This window comes from Miniopterus schreibersii, assembly GCF_964146895.1.
Source record: "Miniopterus schreibersii genome assembly, chromosome: 10".
NCBI classification, from domain to species: domain Eukaryota; kingdom Metazoa; phylum Chordata; class Mammalia; order Chiroptera; family Miniopteridae; genus Miniopterus; species Miniopterus schreibersii.
The window spans coordinates 67,554,423-67,576,020 of NC_138110.1; the positions used below are offsets into that span (position 1 = coordinate 67,554,423).

The 21,598-nt window shown below is 43.7% G+C and overlaps 1 protein-coding gene across 2 annotated transcripts in view; it reads left to right on the forward strand.

Annotated features, from left to right (window-relative positions):
- Positions 1-905: 905 nt before the first annotated feature.
- The window catches only part of PLCB1 (phospholipase C beta 1), a 532,520-nt gene continuing 511,827 nt past the window's right edge, over positions 906-21,598 (forward strand). For both annotated transcript variants that reach the window (XM_081149520.1, XM_081149519.1), the window contains exons 1-2: positions 906-1,152; positions 17,341-17,418. In XM_081149520.1, coding sequence (XP_081005646.1) covers positions 1,054-1,152; positions 17,341-17,418 — 177 coding nt within the window. In that variant the 5' untranslated portion in view covers positions 906-1,053. The remainder of the gene's footprint in view (positions 1,153-17,340; positions 17,419-21,598) is intronic.

Here is a 21,598-nt window from a genome sequence, read left to right on the forward strand (position 1 = left end):
GCACATGCACACACACACACACACACACACACACACACACGCACACACGATGGGGCCTTCTGTTTCCCTGGGAAATAAAACCGTTTCTCCTCTGAGGATGGGCTTTCCATCTCAAAAGCAGAACTTAACCGCATGGCCGGGCTTCAGAACCAGCGCGCTGCAAACTCCCGGGCACGGAGAGCTTTCCCCAAAGAGCCATCACTCCGGGCCTCTCAACTGCTCTCTTCTCTGCTGATAAATAATAATTGTCTTCTGAAAGAGCGGGCTTGTGGCTGGCGCTGGAGAGCTCCAGCTGGAGAGGAGGGCTGTGGGCTGCCTCCCTGATCCCTCCCGGAGGCCCCCTTTCCCACTCAGTTTGGATCCAAAGACACTCCCAGGCTCCCGCTCAAGTTGCCCAGAGCACCCCGGGGACCGCAGGGCTCGCGGACGCCCCCCGGTACCCCCGCAGCCGGGGCACCGGGCATGCTCAGAGCGCGCGCGGGAGGCGCCGGCTCGGGTGCAGTGGGGCCCGGGAGCCGAAAGGTGCCGCTGCGGCCCCGCTTCCCCGGCCTGACCCGGCGCGCAAAGTTGCGCTGGAAGCCGCCGCGGGAAGGAGGGCCGGGCGCGCGGGTGGCGGGAGGGGGGGAGGAGGCGGAGGGAAAGGAGCGGGGCGGCGGGGAGGGGGCGCCGCGCGTGTGCCGCTCGCTCGCTCCCTCGGCGTGCAGAGGATGTGCTGAATGGTGCGCTCGGAGGCGGCGGCGCCGAGCAGCAGGACCCGCGGCGGCTGGCAGCCTGCGCTGCCCGGCCCGGCTTCCCGTCGCCCTCCGAGGCTCCGCAGCCGCCGCGGGCGCCCGACCCCGCGTCCCGCCCGGGGCATGGCCGGGCGCCTGGCCCCCGCGTGCCCCGCCTGCTGACCGCGCCGCGCCGCGCCGGAGGAGGTGTGGAGGCCGGGAGGCCGGGGGAGGCCGGCGGGGGAACAGAGTCCAGAGCCTCCGGAGCGGAGGAAGGAGCCCGTGCCCAGCGCCCCGTCCCTGCCGCGATCGCCCGGGCCGCCCGGAGCCCCGATGAGCCCAGATGGCCGGGGCTCAGCCCGGAGTGCACGCTCTGCAACTCAAGCCGGTGTGTGTGTCCGACAGCCTCAAGAAGGGCACCAAATTCGTCAAGTGGGATGATGTAAGTATTGGGCACGGGGCTCGGGGCGCTGGCCCGGGCACTGGGCGCCGGGCAGGGCGGCGTGGGCGTGGGGGTGGGGCGGGGGCGCGTTATGCAATGGGCGCGCGGCCAGCGGGCAGGGGCGCCCGGGGGAGCGGGTCGGCCCCCGGCGAGGCGGGGAGCGGAGAGCCGCGGCTTGGCGCGCGCTCCTGGGTTCTCGGGGCTCCGGAGTTGGCGCCCGGGCGGGTCTGGCAGGCGCCCCCCGAGGGTCCTCGACCTTTCGGGCCCGTGGAGTAGCAGGCGCGAGCCTTGCCCTGTGGCGGGTCCTGAGAGTTCGGGAAGCGGGGGGTGCGGAGTTGGGACCAGGGGGAAAGCGCCGGCGCGAGAGCCGGACGCGCCCCTCTCCGCCGCGGGCGCGCCCGCACCTCCCCGCGCTCTTTGCGTAGGGGGCGCGGCGGGGTCCGAACCCGCGCGGGGACCGCCGAGCCCCGGGCGCTTCCACCCGCCCCGCGGCCCCGGCGCCGCCCGCCAGCCGACAGGTGGTCGGCGATGCCAAACTTCGGCGCCTGGCTCCGCAGTGAGGGGCCCTGAGAAGGACCGGGGAGTACACCCCCGAGGAGGGTTAGAGAGAAGGAGGGGCGTTGGGGGGCCGAGGGGGGCTCCGTGGGCCTGCAGGCGAGCGCGAGGGCTAGCTTTGGGGACCTGAGCTGGCTGCAGTCGCCGGCGTGAGATACACCTGTCAAGACTTTGCCCCACGATTACCAGGTTGTGCAGAGCTCAGCCCAGCCTCAGGTCCCCAGTGCTTCACATGAGCCCTGTACCCTAGGATTTCAAGTTATCCCCCTTCCCCCTAATTGCCTTCAGGCATTTAAATTGATCGTGTTGAAAACACTGGAGTCTTCAGATGGAGGACCTTAGCCTATCAATTTTGTATCTTGGGTGTCATGCAAAAGAAAAGGCTTGACCAGAACACAGACTGAGCTCCCAGCATCTAAGGAAATTTAGGTCCACATGACTAAATACGCAGAGTTACAGGAGAGTGAGGCGTACTTCATGTTGAAAAGCTTTTCCACCTAGTAAATTATAGCCTATTATCCCCCAGGGTATTTTTCTTTAATCTTCTTAAGCCATTTTCCAGTGTCTGAAAACAATTTAAATATTACAGGTAGCGAATCCAATTACTTAGCCGAGTGGGTTTGTGAGTCTCTTTTGTCCAGTTGGAAGTGCAAATGGAACTTGGAGTAGGAGCCGCAGCTTCCCTGAAAGCTCATGCCAGTTGCTAAATGCTGTACCAGGCTGTCAACAGGCATCCTTTCTCTGTGGGCTTCACACGGTCCCCCTTCTGTTCCAGCCTGGTGACCCGATGTTTTTGTAAATGGAATAGAACCTAAACAAGTTCAAACACAGATTAAACGCTTTGTTTGTGTCAGCGGAAAACAAAAGATAACGCAGTTCAACAACAAAACAGTCTAGCCCGTCTTGAGATCCTCCGATGGAGACCTAATGTGATGACGGATTTACTGAGAAAGAGAGTCAAGGGCAGAAGGAAGAGAGAGACAGCCCAGAATCAAAAGGAGCATTCCAGAATAAGCTCGGGATTTATCGGCAGTGACCATTTTAAACTATATTTTAAATAAGTATCCAGGATGTTTTGTTTGGAAGAAAATATCCAGTGTCACTTTGAAAATGAAGATCTTCTATGGGAGATCTTCTAGGGTGTTCAGGACAATGGGACTGGTAATTATAGTGCTTTAACTGCTCAAGGAACAAGAGATAATCTCTTTACAATCCTAAGTAGCCCCAAACTCATCATTTTCAAATGTGCCCTTACACTTTCTAATGGGCTACTGAGAATCTATTTTATGAGTTTTCCCAGCCTTCCTTTTAAAGACCAGAGAGCAGGTCTACAACTTTTAAGTGAGATGAGATATTTGACAGACAGCAGGTGGGTGATGGAGCTGGAGGGGGCCTCTGGAGACGCCCTATTGCACCAGTGCCAGGCATTAACTTTGCTTTTGCCTGATCATGGAGAGGTGTAGGGGTCCCCAGGTTCTGTGGGGGCATATGAAAGTGTTTCAGTGTCTGAACAGCAAGGCCAAACCCGGCCTTCTAGAACTTGGTCAGCCGGTAAAGGACTGACCTACCGTGGCTACCTGTTTCACCAGTGATATCCAAGGATGCCACTTTATTCTTGCTTTTATTTTGCTTTTGTATGTTACCAGACTCTGGTGGTGGGAGGTGGGGATAGAGGACTGTGGCTATTAATGGGACAGTTCTGGTGAGATGGACAGTGGAAAGGGTTACCTTCTCCATCAGCTTAGGGAGCTTGGGAGGTTGTGAGTCTGGCCCCTCTCGTTTCTGGTGTTCGGCCTGCTCTGTATTGGAGCGGGCGTGGAGGGCAAGAGGAAGGACAGACACCATACAGTCTGCCTTCCAACCCCTGATGTGGCCCATTTACCATCTGAGGGCCTGTGACTTTGTTCTACAACCTCTGGGGCATGGAAGGCTTCTCATCTGTTTGTTCTTTCTTTTTCTCCGCTCTCACCCTGCAAATGCAGATCTCACTGTGGGTAAGATACTAACTGCATCTCAGCCTCGCTTTCCTCATCTGTAATTGGAGGATTGTAATACTTCCTGCCACGGAACAGCTGTTCAAGGTTAAGTGAGTGAAGGCATGTGCACTGCTTTGTGTAATGCCTGACTTACAGGAAACCCTCAGCAAAACACGTTTTTAAAAGTTGTTGTCTCCCCAGTAGTTAGAGGGCCAGGAGTTCTATCCAAGTGGTCAGTATGTTAGAGGACCCTTTTGTTCTGTAAGTGGGAAGATCCAGACCTCCCTTCCATTTCCTTTAAGGTATGCTTTGATTTTCATATTTTATATTTTTAGAAAGAAAACATTTCGGTTTTTGTTCTTTAAAAAAAATTCAGGTGTTTGAGAGAAAATGAATCCACATAAAAAGCAAATCAGTTTATGAAGCATCCAAAAGTTTTACTTCTACTTAAATTTCTTTAAAATAGAAATATGTATATGTTCTCTATATGTTATACATACATATATGTGTATACACACACACACACACACACACACACACAGAGTAGGTGCACAGGCATGTTTACTGGAAGGAGGAAACAGTTAAACAGAACTCTTGTAATTTAGCAAGAATATATGTCTATAAAAAAATCTTACCTCGTACAACCTGTCTTGCAAGCATAATCTAACATTCAAAATGTATAATTGCCAGACTGGCTCAGTTTGAGAAGGCTGAGGAAACTCAGAGGACTGGCTTTGCATTAATGCCCCGTGGATTTAAAACAAGTGTTGCTAAGAGGTTCGAGCATCGGCCTGCGGGAGCCAACCAGTCAATGTGTCTCTCACATTGATGTTTCTCTCTTTCTCTCTTCTTATCCTTCCCTCTCCTCCCCTCTCTCTCTCAAAAAAATAAAATAAAATAAAATAAAATAAAATAAAATAATAAAATAAAATAAAATAAAATAAAATGGAAAAAATATCCTCAGGTAAGGATTAACAACAACAAAAACGTAACTCCTTCCCCCCCTCCGCCACTACCCCAGACCCACTTCCCACAGCTAAAACAGGTAATAATAACAATAATGATTATGATAAAAACATGCTAGTATAGTGCACATTTCCCAGCATCCTACACAAAAGCTTAGTTCGAACTTTCGTATTGCATAAAACCCGTAGTTACAGTTTCCAAAATGATGACAAGATGACACGGACAAGATTAATGAGGCAGAGGGGAAGGGTTCAGGAGGTGGGCACTCAGCAGCGTTAGCTACGGAAAGGTTATGAGAAATAGGGAAACAGCAGCTCTGGTTGGTAGGTGGTGAATCCAGATGCCCCCCCCCCCCCCTGGTTTTTGACTGGAAGGCTGGCAGGTCCCCTCTAAAATGCCCCTTGAATATGTCCAGTATGTCCATCCATTTTTCATTTCCCAAGAGATGTAGTGAATTTCTCATTGACAGTAATTACTGTAATCTAAACGTGAGAATATTATTTTTCCAAATAAAGCTCTTTCAAGCTTTGATCAGAGTGTAACATGCATTCAGTAAAACACGCAAAGCTTGTGTCCAGCTGAATCTATTTTCACAAAACGAACCCTCCCAGGGAAGCAGCACCAGCTCTCGGAACAGCACTGGCAGCCCTTCAAGGCTGGAGAGCTCCCTTCCAGGCCCTACCCCCGCCACCCCCCCTTGGGTAGCAGTTATCCCGACTTATAACTCCACAGGTTAGTTTTGCCTCTTTTTATCTGATAAAGCTGTTTTTATTTTCAGTGAAAACAAACCAAACCAAACAAACCCTCTTTAGCCTAAAGTATTTTAATTATTTTTGAATGAACCCTCTTGAACAATATTAACAAAACTGACTTCTCTTCTGTTTAGGAGGCACTTGATTTGGGTCCTATCTGTCCTAAGGTGAAGGCTGGGAAGGGAGGCAGGTGTAACGAATGCCCCAGAGGAGGGAGGACTTAAACAAAGCTCTGGTAATTTAGCAAGGAAATGTCATGCCTGTAGGCTGACACTGGCAGAGCGAAGCAGACTAGGAGAGTGCTGGTTCTGCAATATATTTTCCCCTGTTATCTTGCCTGGCTTTGATCTCCCTACCTCTGATGCATCAGGATAATTTGCTCTGCCTATTAGCGTATCTCCAATACTTCCCTTCAAAGGTTAGCCTATCAATAAATAGTTTCAAATTTTATTTACCTGCAATGGCATTTAAATGGGACAGGAACGTTTTGGGTTTTTATGTTGCACTTAGTGACCCGGAGTTTAATATTTCTTTATCAGGATTGTTTCATGTTATCATGAATGAGGAATGCCCCTAGAAAACAGAATGGGATATTGATGGTGAATTTCTGACCAACGCTTTGGGTCTCTCATAAATAACCAATCTTTGGTAACTTGAAAACGTTAGTTTTCCTGTTGCCTGAGCTAAATTAGGTTCATGCAGCCTTTTCAGATCATGTCATAAATTCCATCTGCTCAGACAGATTTCATAATGCTCCCTTTCCCCATCTATGCCGTGTCTGATCCCCCAATTAGAGCCATGTGTCCCTGTGCATTCGTAGGGAAAGGAACCTAGATGAGACCTATTTTTGAGATCAGGTATACATGAGATCCTAAGGAAGCCAATAGCGTAAGGAGAAGACTAGACTTTTTTAAAGAGTCTTTCTGATTCCCCTCTGGCCTCTTTAAGGTCTGTTATTTGATTTTTTATCTTCTGCACATGTTAATTTCAATTTTTGGAAATAAAAAAAAATTCGTATTGGACAAATCCTTAGGTATATAGGTACATGTATTAATTGAGGTCAACTAAGTCTATACATTTATCAAGAAACTAAATTGTGAGTGGGGAGATAGATGATTACATAAAATAAGGAAAATACTATTAAAACAGAATGAAAAGCATCCTACATATGTTTTTAATTTCAAGGGCTCTTTTACTTCACAATATTGGCTTAATGTTTCTTTTCATTGCATTGACATTTTATGAGCAAGTTCAGGGAAAAGTGTTAACTAGCAAGGAAAACACTTTTACCTGAACTAGTCATGGTGGATAGCAATATATAACATCGATATCTAGGGGATTAAGAGATTACTTTCCTGTTAAAAATTCAGATTTTCTTAGAAACTTGTTTATGACTTAGGTAAAGGAAGGTTAATCTGATTCATTTTCTAGAAGAGGCCATGGGAGCCCAAAAGGAGATGGAAGACCACAGAGCAAGTCAGCAAGTGGTCTAGTAGATTTAAAAAGAAGAATGGAGGGTGTTAACTGTGATGCTTTCTCAGGTGTGCTGCCTAGGGTATGATCGAGTCTTACTTAGCGTCCATTCCCACATCCTCTTAGTGGGACTTGGTATAACCCAGAGTCTGGAAATCTAAAGCTATTTTGCTAGACTCCCTTGAGTTCTCTAATATTTTGGCTGTCAATTAAGTTCTCCTAGCTTGCGATGCACTCATATGAGATCTGGAAGGCAGAAATATGTAAGAGGCTACCTTCCTGCATTCTTCGGGTTGTTTCTACAGATAAGTGAGATGTTGAGAAAGAAGTGTCATCTTCTGTGATCTTCCATGGGTAGAAGGAGCCAAAGGTGATAGTGGCTGCCCCCTGTTCTCAGATTACTCTTCCTTTGTCTTCAACTAAGATGCTGTATTTTTTACTCCAGGGGCCCCTTCTTGATTTCTCACCTTTCTGAATGTGGTGGAGGCAATAGCTCTCCTCAGGGTCAGTGCTATGGTGTTCTGGGTTCATTCACGGAGGCCCAAACTGAAGCCCACTTCTCCAGTCCTTCTGTCAAGTGCTCCCTTGTCTGTAATTAAATTCCTTTATGTTCACAAATTCTAGAGAGGTTTTGTTTCCTTCCCTAACCCCTGCCCACTATGGGCCTCTCCTGGGTCTAGGATTTCATGAGTCTCAGTCCTGATGTACAATAACTATCTAGACAATCTCTGTAATTTTCTCTTTCAATATTACACTTGAGTAAAATAGAGTTTTGGTATAATGATGCCTCTAGAGTTCAATAAGAGAGTGATATTTATAAGTATAACAGGCACTTATACTTGTAAAGCACTATTATTCATTTACAGTCACCCCCATGCAGTCATCAAAAGCACCTGAGTGGTAGGAAAAGAGCAAGTGTTATTATTCCCATTTTACATAAGAACAAACTGAGGCTAGTGACTCTTGACTTGCCCAAGGACTCACAACTCATTATGTTGCCTGTGGAAATCAGGCTCTTCCATGGGATCTCAAGGAAAGCATTCCAAGCACCCATGCGGGAGATTGTGGTGTGGCAAGATTTATATGTGATGCAAAATCAAAGGAGTTCCCCTCCTGGGTTCCTATTATCCCATCTCTGTATATCCCACCATGGAAAGAATCCGATCTTGTCTTCATCAAGGCCAAAACAAAGGCCAGTGTCCAGAGTTTCTGTTTTATATTAAATAAAGCTTAGTTCTTTGTCAGCAGCATGGCTTGCCATGAGGGCCAGTGTGGGTCACCGAGTGAGAGAGATTATAACCGGGGGTTATGACCAGAACCTTTTTCAAAAAACTGGTCCAATTCCTAAGCTATTGAAGGCTTCTATTGGTCCACCCCCTGACCAGCGATGCCTTTCCCATGTTAGACTAACAGGCATCTATGGTCAAGCACCTCCCCATATGCCATTTTGACTTGTATTGCACATGTGCTTATCTCTCCCTGCTCCTCTGACAATGACAGTCCGGTATCAGAGGGCGAGCAGTGCTCCTGGGGAGATTTCCTGTTTGTCTTAGGAATTTAGGCCCCTGGCTCAGCACTCGATTCCCTTTGCTTTCTGCCTAATATCTAGCTAACTACTGTAACAGAGCCTGAGTCAGAGTATAACATTAGGTCTTCGGCTTAAATTCAGCACCCTTTCCAGTCTATCATGGGACCTCTAAACAGAATCCTTTTGGTAACAGAAGACTTTTAATAGAATCTAAATGATTAAAAGTTGAAAGAAATTCATTGACTTTTCCAAAGAATCTTCTTAATTTTAGGATTCATACAAATGAGGCTTAGATTCCTACAAACTCATTCCTTTTGGCTAGTGTCTTCAAAAACAGCTGTTTTTTCATTTTTGTCTATATTATGTAGGATGTGGGAACATAGGAAAACTTTGAGGTACAGAGGCCACTGTACACTGTAGTCTACAGATGTTCTACATCAGTCAGCGAATGTAAAACGTGGACACAGAAAGATATTCAGGAATGGTGGTAAACAGAGATCATTTTTTTTTGCATTGCCCAATAATTGACACTCTTGTAACTAGCAAGACTCATTACATGTCCTTCTCCACCTTTCTTTCTTCTCAACATACTTGCAAATGTTGTCTTTTGTTGGATTCCCATTAAGACTGACCCCATGGCTGCTTATGGAAGTCTTTGGTCTTGGAAGGTTAAGGACATGATAGGTATGAAGAAATACAGAGGATGTCACCTGCCCCCAAGCAAGACACAGAATGGCTTGAAATTCAAATTACTATCTAGATCCAGTGCTAGAAGGTGCATACAGGGAGGTGGACATGCCTTGTTTGTGTTCCAACTGGACCAGGGCTCCTCGAGGACTATAGCTTTAATATTGTTTATCTTCTTTCCCTAGGGCAGAGTGTAGATTTGGCACTCAGTAGGTGCTCAGGGAATGTTTGCGGAATGAAGGGAGAGTCTGGTGTGTGTCTAGCTCACAGTAGGTTCACATAGGGGAGAGTACATTCTTAAGGCAGCCCTGAGGGCAGCCATGCTCCCAAGAGCCCTTCACAACACATTGCATGTGGTGGTGGTTGGAAAGCCCTGTTCTGCATCTTTCCATTCCACCTGAAATCTCCTACAGTCCAAGGAACTCCGTGGCCTTGTTAACTAGGGCTTCTCCACAGGGAAATGCTTGTTGCCAATACAGAGCTGACTTGCTGTCACAGCACTGATTTCCTATAGGTCTAAATACGGCTCAAGATTGAGTGTGTACCCAATTGTAATTCAATATTGGTTGAAAATTATGATGCTTAATGTATTTGCATCTCATATCCTGAACGTTACCAGTGGCTTCTGTTTTCTGAAAAAGATGCTCACTCATGTACCCAGATATTGCAATGAAAATTGCCCTTCAAGAAATTCAGAAGTGTTGGGAGTGACAGAACAAGCGACTGATGGTTGTGAAAACATTCTCTTTTTATCATGGTGATGAATCACAAAAAGAAACGTGAATATATGAGCTTTATTGCCAAAACGAGGAAAATATCAAATAAAAGACGTACAGTTTAAAAATATTATTTATAATAAAACTTCCATCTACATTCGCCCCCTAGGCAGAGCGAATGGAAGGCACTGGGACAACATTATTGACTTCCTCCCTTCCCCGCTCTTAGTTTAATGTACTGGGTCACCTTCACTCTCCCATCTTCGCTCCTGTCCCTGGAAAGCAACCCACTTTTCCTGTGTTTTGGCACACAGTAGGTTCACACAGGGGCCCATGCTTCCTGGTTTTCCTGGATCTTGGCTTTATGATTATTCCTCCTTTGAAAATATCTGTGAACGTTTCCCCTCTGTTGAAGCTCTTCTAAGAAGGTATCAATATGCTTTTTAGTCATAAAAATCCCAACACAACATCCAGCACAATGTCCACCAACCCTCCTTCCTCCTGTCGCGACAGTGCTGTCCCTCATCACCTTCCCTCCACCCTGAACGAGTGGCTTATACTCACCACCTCCCTTTCCTCGCATCCCACCCCCTCCTCTCCTCCAGAGCCTTAGTCTACCTTTACCTTGGCTTTGACATTTCTCTTGCTAAGGCTCTTGGCAACCTTCTAGGTGCCAACTCCAGCCGGTACTTTGCAGAATCTACTTTGCTTCTGTCCTACAGTAGTTTTCCATCTACCTACTCAGTATTCATACTTTAAATATGTATGAATGCAGGTACATGAATCCCTAGTCTGCATGGTATTTGAAGAAACACGCTTCTAGCTTTTCCCTGTATTGTGTTGAAAGGGATTTTTACACCTGCCTGTAAAAAGCAAAGATCTTACAGCGCTTCTCTTCACTGTTCTGCATCCTCTGTTCTGGGCCTTCCTACCTCCCCTGCCTTCCTTTATTTGGGAAAGTTTCAGGCTAGACATGTCCCTGGAAGAAAATTCTCATCAATGCTGATGATGCACGTAGAAGTTTTGCTTTTCTGATCCTAATCTAACACACTAGCACCCAAGATTACCTTGGTTGTGTGTTTTTTTATAGCCAGGGCCACATTGCTGACACTCAATGGGCATCACATCTGATTTTCTGTGACCCTTAGAATTTTTTTCCCCTTACGTAGCTGTTTTTCCCCCAATGTATACATTTGCTGTGTTTGGCTCTACTGTTTCCTGATGCAGGTCTTGGGAAATTCCTGTGGAACATCGCCTGTGATTTTTCCTTGTTGACTCTGTAGTGTTGAGTAGCTTAGAAGGGCACGTCTTGGTTCATGTGCTCTCTCCTGTAACAGCGTTAAGAACATAGACTCGCCCTGGAGTCAGGACTGAGGACAACCTTGGCCAAGAGACTGTCTGACATTGGTACTAGAGAGTGTGCTGTGGGTCTGGGGACTGGTCCTTGACATCAGCCTTAAGGTTTAGGGTTATAGCTTTGCTAGGGCTGCCATGATAAAGTACCACAGACTGAGTCACTTAAAGAACAAAAGTTACCTTCTCACAGATTTGGAGGCTAGAAGCCTGAGATCAAGGAGTTAGAGTCAGTTTCTTCAGAGGGTCAAGAGGGAAAAATCTATTCCAGGCTGCTCTCCTTGGCTTGTAGATGGCCGACATCTCCCTGTGTCATGCCACCTTCCCTCTGTATGTCTGACTCCAAAGTTCCACTTTTTTTTTTTTTTTTTTTAATATGTCTTTATTGATTTCAGAGAGAGGAAGGGAGAGGGAGAGAGAGAGAGAAACATCAATGATGAGAGAGTCATTGATCGGCTGCCTCCTGCACGCCCCCTACTGGGGATGGAGCCCACAACCCGGGCATGTGCCCTGATCAGGAATCGAATCACGATCTCCTGGATCCTAGGTCGATGCTCAATCACTGAGCCACACCGGCCAGGCCAAAGTTCCACTTTCTGTAAGGACACCAGTCCTATTGGATTAGGGTCCACCCTTTTGACCTCCTTTTAACTTAATCATGTCTCTAAAGACTGTGTCCAACCATGGTCACATTTTGAGGGCCTGCGGCCAGGACTTCAATTTGTGAATTTGGGGGTCAGGCACAATTCAGCCCTTGACATACTTCAGCCTGGTGAAGTATAGCTCAGGGGGCTGTTGCATGATGGCTCTATTCAGATATTTGAAAACTGGCGCTTAGAGATGCAACTAGATTACTTTGCACTGCTTAGATATTAAAACTAGATGGCAGCTGCATGCATGGAAACCCCTAAAACTTTCTAACAAATTACCCAAGCAAGTTTGCTTTGTGCAAAAGATGTCCCCATCAATGAGAAACCTATTCCCCATAAGAAGTTTCAGAGCTGCACTGCCCAGTAGAAACATAATGTGAGCCACAGAGGAAATTTAAAATTTTCTAGTAGACACATTAAAACAAGTACAATGAGACAGTGGGACACATTTTTAACAGTATAGTTTATTTAATCCAATATGTTGACTTCAAAATCAATATCAAAATTTATCAATGAGCTATTTTGTATGCTTGTTTTCCTTCTCAGTTTTTGAAATCTTACAGCACATCTCAGTTGAACTAGCCACGTTTCAAGCGCTCGTAGCCACACGTGGCTTAGGGAGCCCACCCTGGACAGCGCAGGTATGGAGCAGATGGGGCCGCACTGTCTCCAAAGAAACAGAAAATGGTTCTTGAGGAATAAAAAATCTTCTTACTCTTTTATTTTGTATAAAGCACAGATATACATACAGCCTATAAATAGATATTCAGAATACCTGTGATACTGAAATTTCATGGAGGATGATTATGAAAACAAATGTTTCAAAAGGCTCTTTCGAAGGGCAGTAGTGAAGAAATGCTGAGCAGCACTGGCATAGAGCATGTACCTGAAGGTTTAAGTTCCAGTGCTTTTCTTACTAGCTTAGGTGTGTTTCCTTGGGCAAGTTATTTAACCTAAGCCTTAGCCTATTTGTCTGTAAAATGGGAATAATAATGGTGACTACATCTTAAATTATTAGAAGTAATAAAGGAGAAAATCCATTAAAAATTCATATTGCAGTGATTGGCTCAGAACAAATGTGCAATATGTGTCCATTAGTGTACTGTCAGGGGTTTTTGTAAAGAATATTCTGGTATTGGAGGGGAGTTGGGAGCTGTTCTGTGTTGCTCAGTGGCTAGAGCATCCACCCGCGCCCCAAGGGGTCTAGGGTTAGATTCCCCGTCATGGGCATGCACCTGGGGTGCAGGTTTGATCCCCGGCCCCACTCAGAGCACACATGGGAGGCAACCAATTGATATGTCTTTCTCTCATTGATGTTTCTCTCTCTCTCTCCCCCTCTCTCCCCTCCCTTCCTTCCAGTCTCTTTAAAAAGCAATAGGAAAAATGCTGAGGATCAAAAAAAAGAAAAAAGAGAGAAGGAAGGGAGTTGGGACTCTAATGCCTTTGTCATTTCCTCCCAGTTTCTTTAGGATACATGTGTGTATATATATATGTGTGTGTGCATATATATGTATATACATGTGTTTATGTATATTCTTTATATATTCTTTATATATATCTGTTTTAAAGTGATTTATTTTTACATTTCATCTTTTTTGAGATATAATTATCATGTAACATATTAGGATATATGATTGATTTAAAACAGCGCATTGATGAGAAAGCCATCGTAACAGTGATAGGACTTTATAATGTTAATGTTGATTCCAGTGACTCTTTCTTTTGCTGAAAAGCTTCTCTTTCTTTTGGATGTTGAGGTTTTGTGGAGGTCCTTTACTTTGTTCCTCAACTGTCCTTTTTTTGGCCTAAAGAGCTTTGGGGGTTTTCATAAATTGCAAAACAGCAAATTGCAAAACCTTTTATATCATATTAGTCTTCACTATTGATGAGATAGGGTAGAGAGTAAAATGGTTTCTATCAAATAAAGAGTAAATGGAAATTTACTGTACATCATCCATTATTACTAACTCAAAACATATATATACATATATATATTTATTTATATAATATGTGTGTATATATGTGTGTGTGTTCTCTTTTTCAAGGTGGATGTTTATTGGAAAAAATACCTTACAACTTTAAATAAGCAAATGAAAGCTGCCTTCTTTGGTAGAGGCAATGTACTTACAAGACATGGGTTTGCTTACCTTTTAAGCTCACTGCTGCTCCACAGGCCCTCACCTCACTATATTCCTGACCCAAAGTCTCACCTTTTGTAAGCCTCGGCCAGTGGATCTCTAAGAGTGGTCCTTCGACCAGCAGTAGCAGTAGCAGCACTGAGAGCTTATTCAAAATGCAGATTATTAGGCTCCTTCCCAGATCTGTTAAATGAGAAACTCTGGGGGAAGGGCCCAGCAATCTGTGTTCTAACAAGCCCTCCTGGCAAACTCTGATGCATTGAAATGTTTGAAAACCACCGTGCTATGGAATACACGTCTCATAGATATTGATGGAGAGATAAAAAATAAAAAATAGACCTTCTGAAAGTTGTCTCCATTTTTCTGCAGTAAAATGCTGCGAGAGTCATAATCCATCAGCAGTTGCCTTGGAAATGAGGGGTAACCATGTATTTCAAATTTCAAGCTAGAGCACATGTTGTGACAATTAATACTTGAGATCTGGACGGAGTGGCTCCTTTGGTATGGGGAGAGTATAGAAACTTGCAGCTATGTGGGAGGTGGCAAAAAACAGGTGGAACTGAAAATGGATATTCGTGTATTTCTGGGTCAAATCCGGCCTTGCATGGTAAGCATGCCAAGTTCCAGCTGATCCTGGAATGTTAGAGGTGATTATGGAGGAAGCAGGCAGGGAGCCGAGATAAATGATCGTTTAACAGAGGAACTGCGGCCGGAAGAGTGGGGTCAAGAAAACAGTGAACAAAGGAGCTTTAATTTTGAAGGAGAAAGAATAACCTCGAAATAGCAGTTTCTGACAGTGAGGCAGCCTTCTGTGTTCCAAAATATAAATCTTGAGCAGTTTTACTCTACCAGCTTTAATATTTGATTGTCTGGGATCCCTGCAGTGAATTGCCACCAAGATTTCGGTTAGGATCTTGCCAGAGACTCGTGTCAGATGCTCTAATAAGAAAAGGAACTGACCTGAGAATAAGTTGCACCTGCAGGTTAATCCCAAGTTCACCTGGAGGGGCGATGTGTGCTGTGCACAGCCTGTTGGAAACTTACGTTTTGCCCAAATCTAGAAGAGTAGGTGATGAAACAGAAAATACTGCTATGATTTATTGGAAATAGTGCTCTGAACTCTTAGTGTATAATCTCATAGGAGCTGAAAATAGTTTAAACATTATTCTTTTATTATAATATCAAACTTGTTTCCAAATGTCTTTCTGGGTATTTAGAAGTAATTTTGAAATTAAATTTAATTAATTAATTAATTAATTTTTAAATATATCTTTATTGATTTTAGAGAGAGGAAGGGAGAGGGGGATAGGGAGAGAGAGAGAAATATCAATGATGAGAGAGTCACTGATCGGCTGCCTCCTGCATGCCCCCGACTGGGGTTCAAGCCCGCAACCCGGGCATGTGCCCTGACTGGGAATAAAACTTGGATCTCCTGGATCCTAGGTCAGTGCTCAACCACTGAGCCACACCCGGCCGGGCTATTTATTTATTTTTAAATTCTAGGTGAAGTTCTATGCAACAGCATGATCCTTGTAAAACATAGATTTCAAATTGTATGCTAAGAGTGAATCTTAAGAATATCAGGATAAAACAGAATGGCTTTCCTTAAAAAATTAAATACAGAGCTATCATGTGATCCAGCTATTCTACTCTGGAGATATATATATGTGTATATATATATGTACTGAAAACAGTTGAAAGCAGGGACACAAACTGGTCTTTGTAGACCCCTGTTCATAGCAGCACTATTCACAGCAGCCCAAATGTGGAAACAAAAGTGTCCATTGGCGAAGAATGGGGAAACAGAATGCACTATATGCATACAATAGAATATTATTCAGCCCTGAAAAGGAAGGAAATTCTGACACATGCTACAACATGGATGAACCTGGAACACTTCATGTTAAGTGAAACCAGCCAGACACAAAAGGACAAATATTGGATCACTACTTACTTGAGGTCCCAAAAGTAGTCAGATTCATAGACAGAGAGGTGAATAGTGGATGCTAGGGGCTGGCGGAGGAGGGGTGGAGAATTAGTGTTTAAGGAACATGGAGCTTCAGTTTGCGAAGGTGAAAACTTCTAGAGATGGGTGGTAGTGACCTATGTGGCACTGCTACTAAACTGGACATTTAAAAATGGTAAGTTTTATGTTATATGTTTGCCACAGTGAAACAGGAATGCCATGATAAACTTTCATTTAATTTTTTTTTATTAAATCAGTTTTTAAGCATAATTCACTATAACAGTAATATACATTTTTATGTGCCATACATTGGTGTAGGCACTTCACCCAAATTTTTAATTCTCATGAAAACTTTCTGAAGTAGGTATTATTCTCTCTCTCTCTTTTTCCGGTTGTGGTTGTGTAGAATAAGGCACCAAGAGGGGACAGGCAGAAATTTGAATCCAAGGGGACAGCCTCTATAATCTGGCTCATGCAATAAAATTTACCAGGTAGACTAAAGCCATCAATGTGCTTTATCCACCAGAAAAAGGATCCCAAATTCCCAAATTATCTCTGTGTGTTCTAATTTTCATTACAATTCCTTTTGATCAAAGGAGATGAGATATTATAGTTATAATGTGTATGAAAAATTTGAAATAAACTGGTAATTTATGTCTGTTTAAAAAATGCAGTTCCTGCAAAGGCCTAAGTATTTCAGTATAAAAATCCATATCCAATGACATGTGTTTCCTTGTGCAGATGGTCTGCCTTTCTGAAAATTGCCAAAAGGAAAGAACACAGGTTTTAGAAATGTTTAATATTATAATTACAGTGCCTGCAGTTTTTGCTTTATGATATGCCTGCTTTAAATTTGTCTATGATGTTTTATTTTTTAGTGTGAAATTTAAATTTATAACAATTTTGTGTATATCCTTTTGAATATGTAGAAGATGGCCTTATTTACTGTTATCTTGGAAACAGCAATGCCCAAATGCTATGTTTACTCTCTTGAGCACAATTAAAAATAGTCTTATAGAGCAAGTGTAATTTAAAATATCATCTGAAGCATCTATTTTAATTAATTTTATTCATATAAAATGTATAATGATACTTGGTAAAATTTTTTAGAAAACTAAATAGAGCTTTTTAATAGAAAATATGTCAATGCCTTTAAAAATACCTTGTCTTAATCAATAAGTAAGTATATGCATCACTGGACTTTTCCTTTACAAGTAATTCCCAAATATTCTGCATATTACTAAAGTACCTCAGTTACGTAATTAATAACTCTATGCCATTAACAATGCCATGTCTAATTGTTTGAAATTTTTATTAATAATTGATGACCTTGGAGAAACTCTTAATAATTATTCCTTAAGTAACTGCTGGGTAGGACTTTCTACAACAATATATATTGATATACATGTTTTGTTCTTACTTTTCTAGGACTCCACTATCGTCACTCCAATTATTTTGAGGTCTGACCCTCAGGGATTTTTCTTTTACTGGACAGATCAAAACAAGGTAAGAAGTGATATTTGTCTTTCTTACATTATCCAGTTGGTTGCTGACTTGCAAGTTATTTATTTTATCTACATAAGTGTATCTATTTCATAGATGACCCTTCCTAACTTATTTAAAGATTCTACTTAAAAAGTATATCTGATACCGAAATGTTTTAGGATTTCCCAAGGACTCTAGTCTGACATATTAGATGTGCTAAATCCTAGAACAATTGGTATTTTTCAGAAGAGCATAGGAATATGAATTACATTTGTTGTAGAATAAAATTAACCAGTATTACTGATTTAAGCCCCCCCACCCCCTCTACCCATAAAGAATGAAGAAAAATGGTGAGAAAACACTTGTGATCTTAATGTCTATAACTTTGGCTTTTCCTTTCTCTTCCCTCTCCCACTGCCCCTTTTAAGGGTTCTCCTGGCCTCCGCGGGACTGTGGCCCTGATCATTTGTTCACACTAGAAAATCCAGACTAAGATTCCTTTAGCCTACACCTTCAGTTTTTCAGGAATTTCGTCCCATATTAGCTTTCTGTTCACCATATCATAAATTCAAGATCTCATTTATTATGAAACCGATTCAGATGATTTCATAATGAATTATTAAAAAGTGGAGTATCTGGAGATCGTAAGATTTATTTGGAGTTTAATGGGCAGTTAGACCAGAATATTCATAGAAAGTGGTTATTATTTCAAGAGACAATGCTACAGTTCTGTACTTGAACCTACGAGGCCACGGAACACAGGATATTTTGGCCCTGTAAGTTCTGATATTTGGAGCTGGGATAGGATTTATCGAAAGGGCAAAATACATATTGAACACAATAACATACCTGGCACCAAATTGTGAGGTGCTGTTAGCCTTTTAATATCCCTATTAGGTGCCTGTACCCAGATTTCCTGGAGTTAGTCCATCTCACCTTCTGTTTTCTGGACAACCTGGATTTCACCTGTGGGCAGTGGTATGGAACTGGCCCTGGGCGATGGTTGGTTTGGGGTCAGGGTTGAGTCTGAGTGAAGCTCTTAGTATGCTGGGGAGTAGTGTCTGGTCCCCAGGGCCAGTCCTGAAGGGGCCTTTTCACACATCATCAAAAGGCAGGTTTTAGCCTGGTGGCCCTGAAGCTTCCTTCTGAGTATGGGTTCCCTGGAATTATGTCCAGCCACAGAATCATCTCTGGCCGCAGGTATTGGAGGCTAAACTATAGACCCCAAGCTAATGTCAAGCGGTGTACTTGAGTCAGCTTTCATATTCAATGTTCATGGTTATGACTGGGTGTGTTAATCACGGTGGCTTTGACATGCTGTTTGGTTTCCTGCTGTTATGTATAAAACAATGGCTTGAAAGGGGTTTGTGTGTTTTTTTTTCTCCTAAAGGCTATTTTTAGAACTGTTGAAGCTATATTCACGAAAGATATATTTATAATGCCAAGAGCGTTTTAAAAGTTTGGGTATTTGTATGAGACGCTCAACTGTCAGCTTGACTTTTCAGCTGGTAAATCAAGCTTCTTTAAAAGCAACAGAAGATATTTGGGATTTTTAAATAATTTATGGCAACTCAGCTAAGATCCTGTCTAAGACCAATCATAAATATTTCTTTGCTTAAGAAAGAGAAAGGTTCCAGGGCCGAAGTCTCTTTGATTCCTCTCTATTGTTCCGTGAACCCAGTATTTTGACCCATGCTTATTTTCACATGTTGGGAAATTTCTTTCAGTTTTTTATGCTAACCATTTCTTCTTGCTTGTAATACTGCTTATGACTAATTAAAACGATGGGATAGCAACTTCTTTTCTCTCTTTATTACTTTTCTTTTCAAGGATATTAATCTTACAGTCCCAGCCACGAGATAGTAACTTTTATTTTTTACTTTTTAAATACCTGAGTCATCCCTCAGTCATGTGTTAGAGGTTGGAGGTTTATTTTTCAGTCGGTGATCATATATCAGTAACCAAAAAACGAGAAGATTTAAGGAAAAAAATGAAACTTTCCTTGCTTGCAGGGTTGTCATTTTCCCCTGGCCTTCAGCCCGGGCCTGGAACCAGAGGAGCGATCCATCCACTTGTGGGCGATGGGCTCCTCTGAGTGTGTGTGAGAGTGGGCGTGTGCTGGAAGAGTGCACGCTGCTCACAAGTGAGGGTGGCAGCCGGGCTTTGCGTCCGTCTTTGCATAAGATCCTTTGCAGGTACTGGCTGAATGGTGCTGTCAGGATGTTGTTTATAGGCCCGCTGTCTCGAAAGGACTTTTTGCTGGCGATGCCTCTTAGTGATGTGACTCTATCACATGCATTAGAGAGAAGGTATATCCGAGAGGAAAGGAGGAAACTTTGACGTCTGCCCGCGGATTCTATGCACCATTAGCCGGAGGCAGTGCGGTGCTGAGGGTAATGGGCCTCTCCCCTCCTGTCTGCGCCTTCCCCACGCGTCTCTCCTCTGCCCACGGGCCCGCCCCGAAACGCTTCTATTAGCAACCACGGAATGCCTGTCTGCTCCCTTTAAGAAGCTCTTGGTAAAAAATATTGTTACATGGCTTTTCTTTTTATAGCCCTGGAGGAAAATCCTAACATTTTACACGATATCTTACCCACGTCCTGTCTCCCGTCTTGGTTACATTATACCAGGGACCAGAGCCACCCATTTCAGGCCACTGATTTCACCTTCAGGGACAATGACATGCTCCTTTCTTTCCCTAACCCCTCCTTTGGTTTGTCACCGTGGAAATGGTAGGTGGCAAAGAAGACAGGCAGCTCAGATGAGAGATTTAGGAATCAAAAGCCAGAGCCAGCAAGTAATTTTTAGGTAGCTTTGGCGAAACACTGAGAGCCTGTCTGGGACTGGTAGAAGCAGATAAATATGCACAGCCTCGTACGAGATACATATTTATACTCTGTACCCGAGATGCACTTATTTTTATTACTCTTTCCTCTTTATTGTCGGCTCTGTAGAGCTTATCTATAATTAGCAAGAACGGGTTTCTGAATATGACTGCTTAAAGCCTGGTGGTGTTTCTTGCTCAGTGTGTATTATGTGAAGAGGATCCATTTATTTGTCACCGTGGGGGCAGGGGCTCTGCACGGCCTGAGTATTTAAGAGGCTGCCCGTAGTAGGCCGTGCCTTTTCTTTGGAGCTATGCCACATTGGGACCAGAAGCCAACACAGGAAGGGTTAGCCATCAAAACCACCTGAGCCGCAAGAAGAATCTGCATCACGATTTTGGAAGAAACGCTAAAGACGAAAAAAGGGGTCAATGTCAAAGAGCTAATAAAAACTTACCCTGCTAGATATGAAACAAAGTAGACCTTTGCCTTGCAACTCGATGCCCTGCTTCTGTGCCAGGGTTGGTGTAAAAATAAAACGAGTCCCTACTAGTTCAGATCCAGGAAGTTCAATATAGTTCAGCAAACTCTTCCTTGTATCCCTAAAACTGGAGTTGGGGGAGGGGCAGAGGCCATAATTAAATTAGAAAGAAAAAGGGGGAAAAATACACATTTTAAATGAAGGATTCCAACTACTGTCTCTCTCTTTTTTGTTTTGTTACAGATTTTGTTTATTTTCAATTTTGCAGATAATGTCCTAACATATTCTTTGTGCAAGAGAATGAAGCAGCATAAAAGCCCTTCACCCTCCCCACCATTGACCCCAACCCCTGTCCTCTCTCCAGAGTCAACACCGCCCACAGCTTCATGGTCTCTTTCCAGGTGGCTTTTAAATGAAGCTGTCCATGCATTACCGATGGACACATTTCATTTTGTTTTGTTTACATCCATTTGTATCCTAAATAACATCATATTATTTTTACTGTTCCACAAGCTTGCCTTTCACTTGACAGATGTCTTAGAGAACTATTCATGTAAGTACACGTGTAACTACCTCATTCTTTTACGTTGCTCTATCGTATCCCGTGGAATGGATTACTACATTTTATTTAACACAAAAGTTTCTCATCGATGGACTGTTGGTGTTTGTCTGTATCTAATTTGGGGCTATGGATAACAATCCTATAATACCCAGCTGTGAGTACCCCTCTCTGGGTATATGGGCCGGGGTTTTCCTTAGGTAGATTCCCAGAAGAACAATTGCTGATTAAAGGCTATACCTATCCTAAATTTTACTGAATACTGTAGATGTGTCATTTTATAATCCTGCCAGTCTTGTGTGAGAGGAACTGTTTCCTCAAGCCCCGCCAATGCTA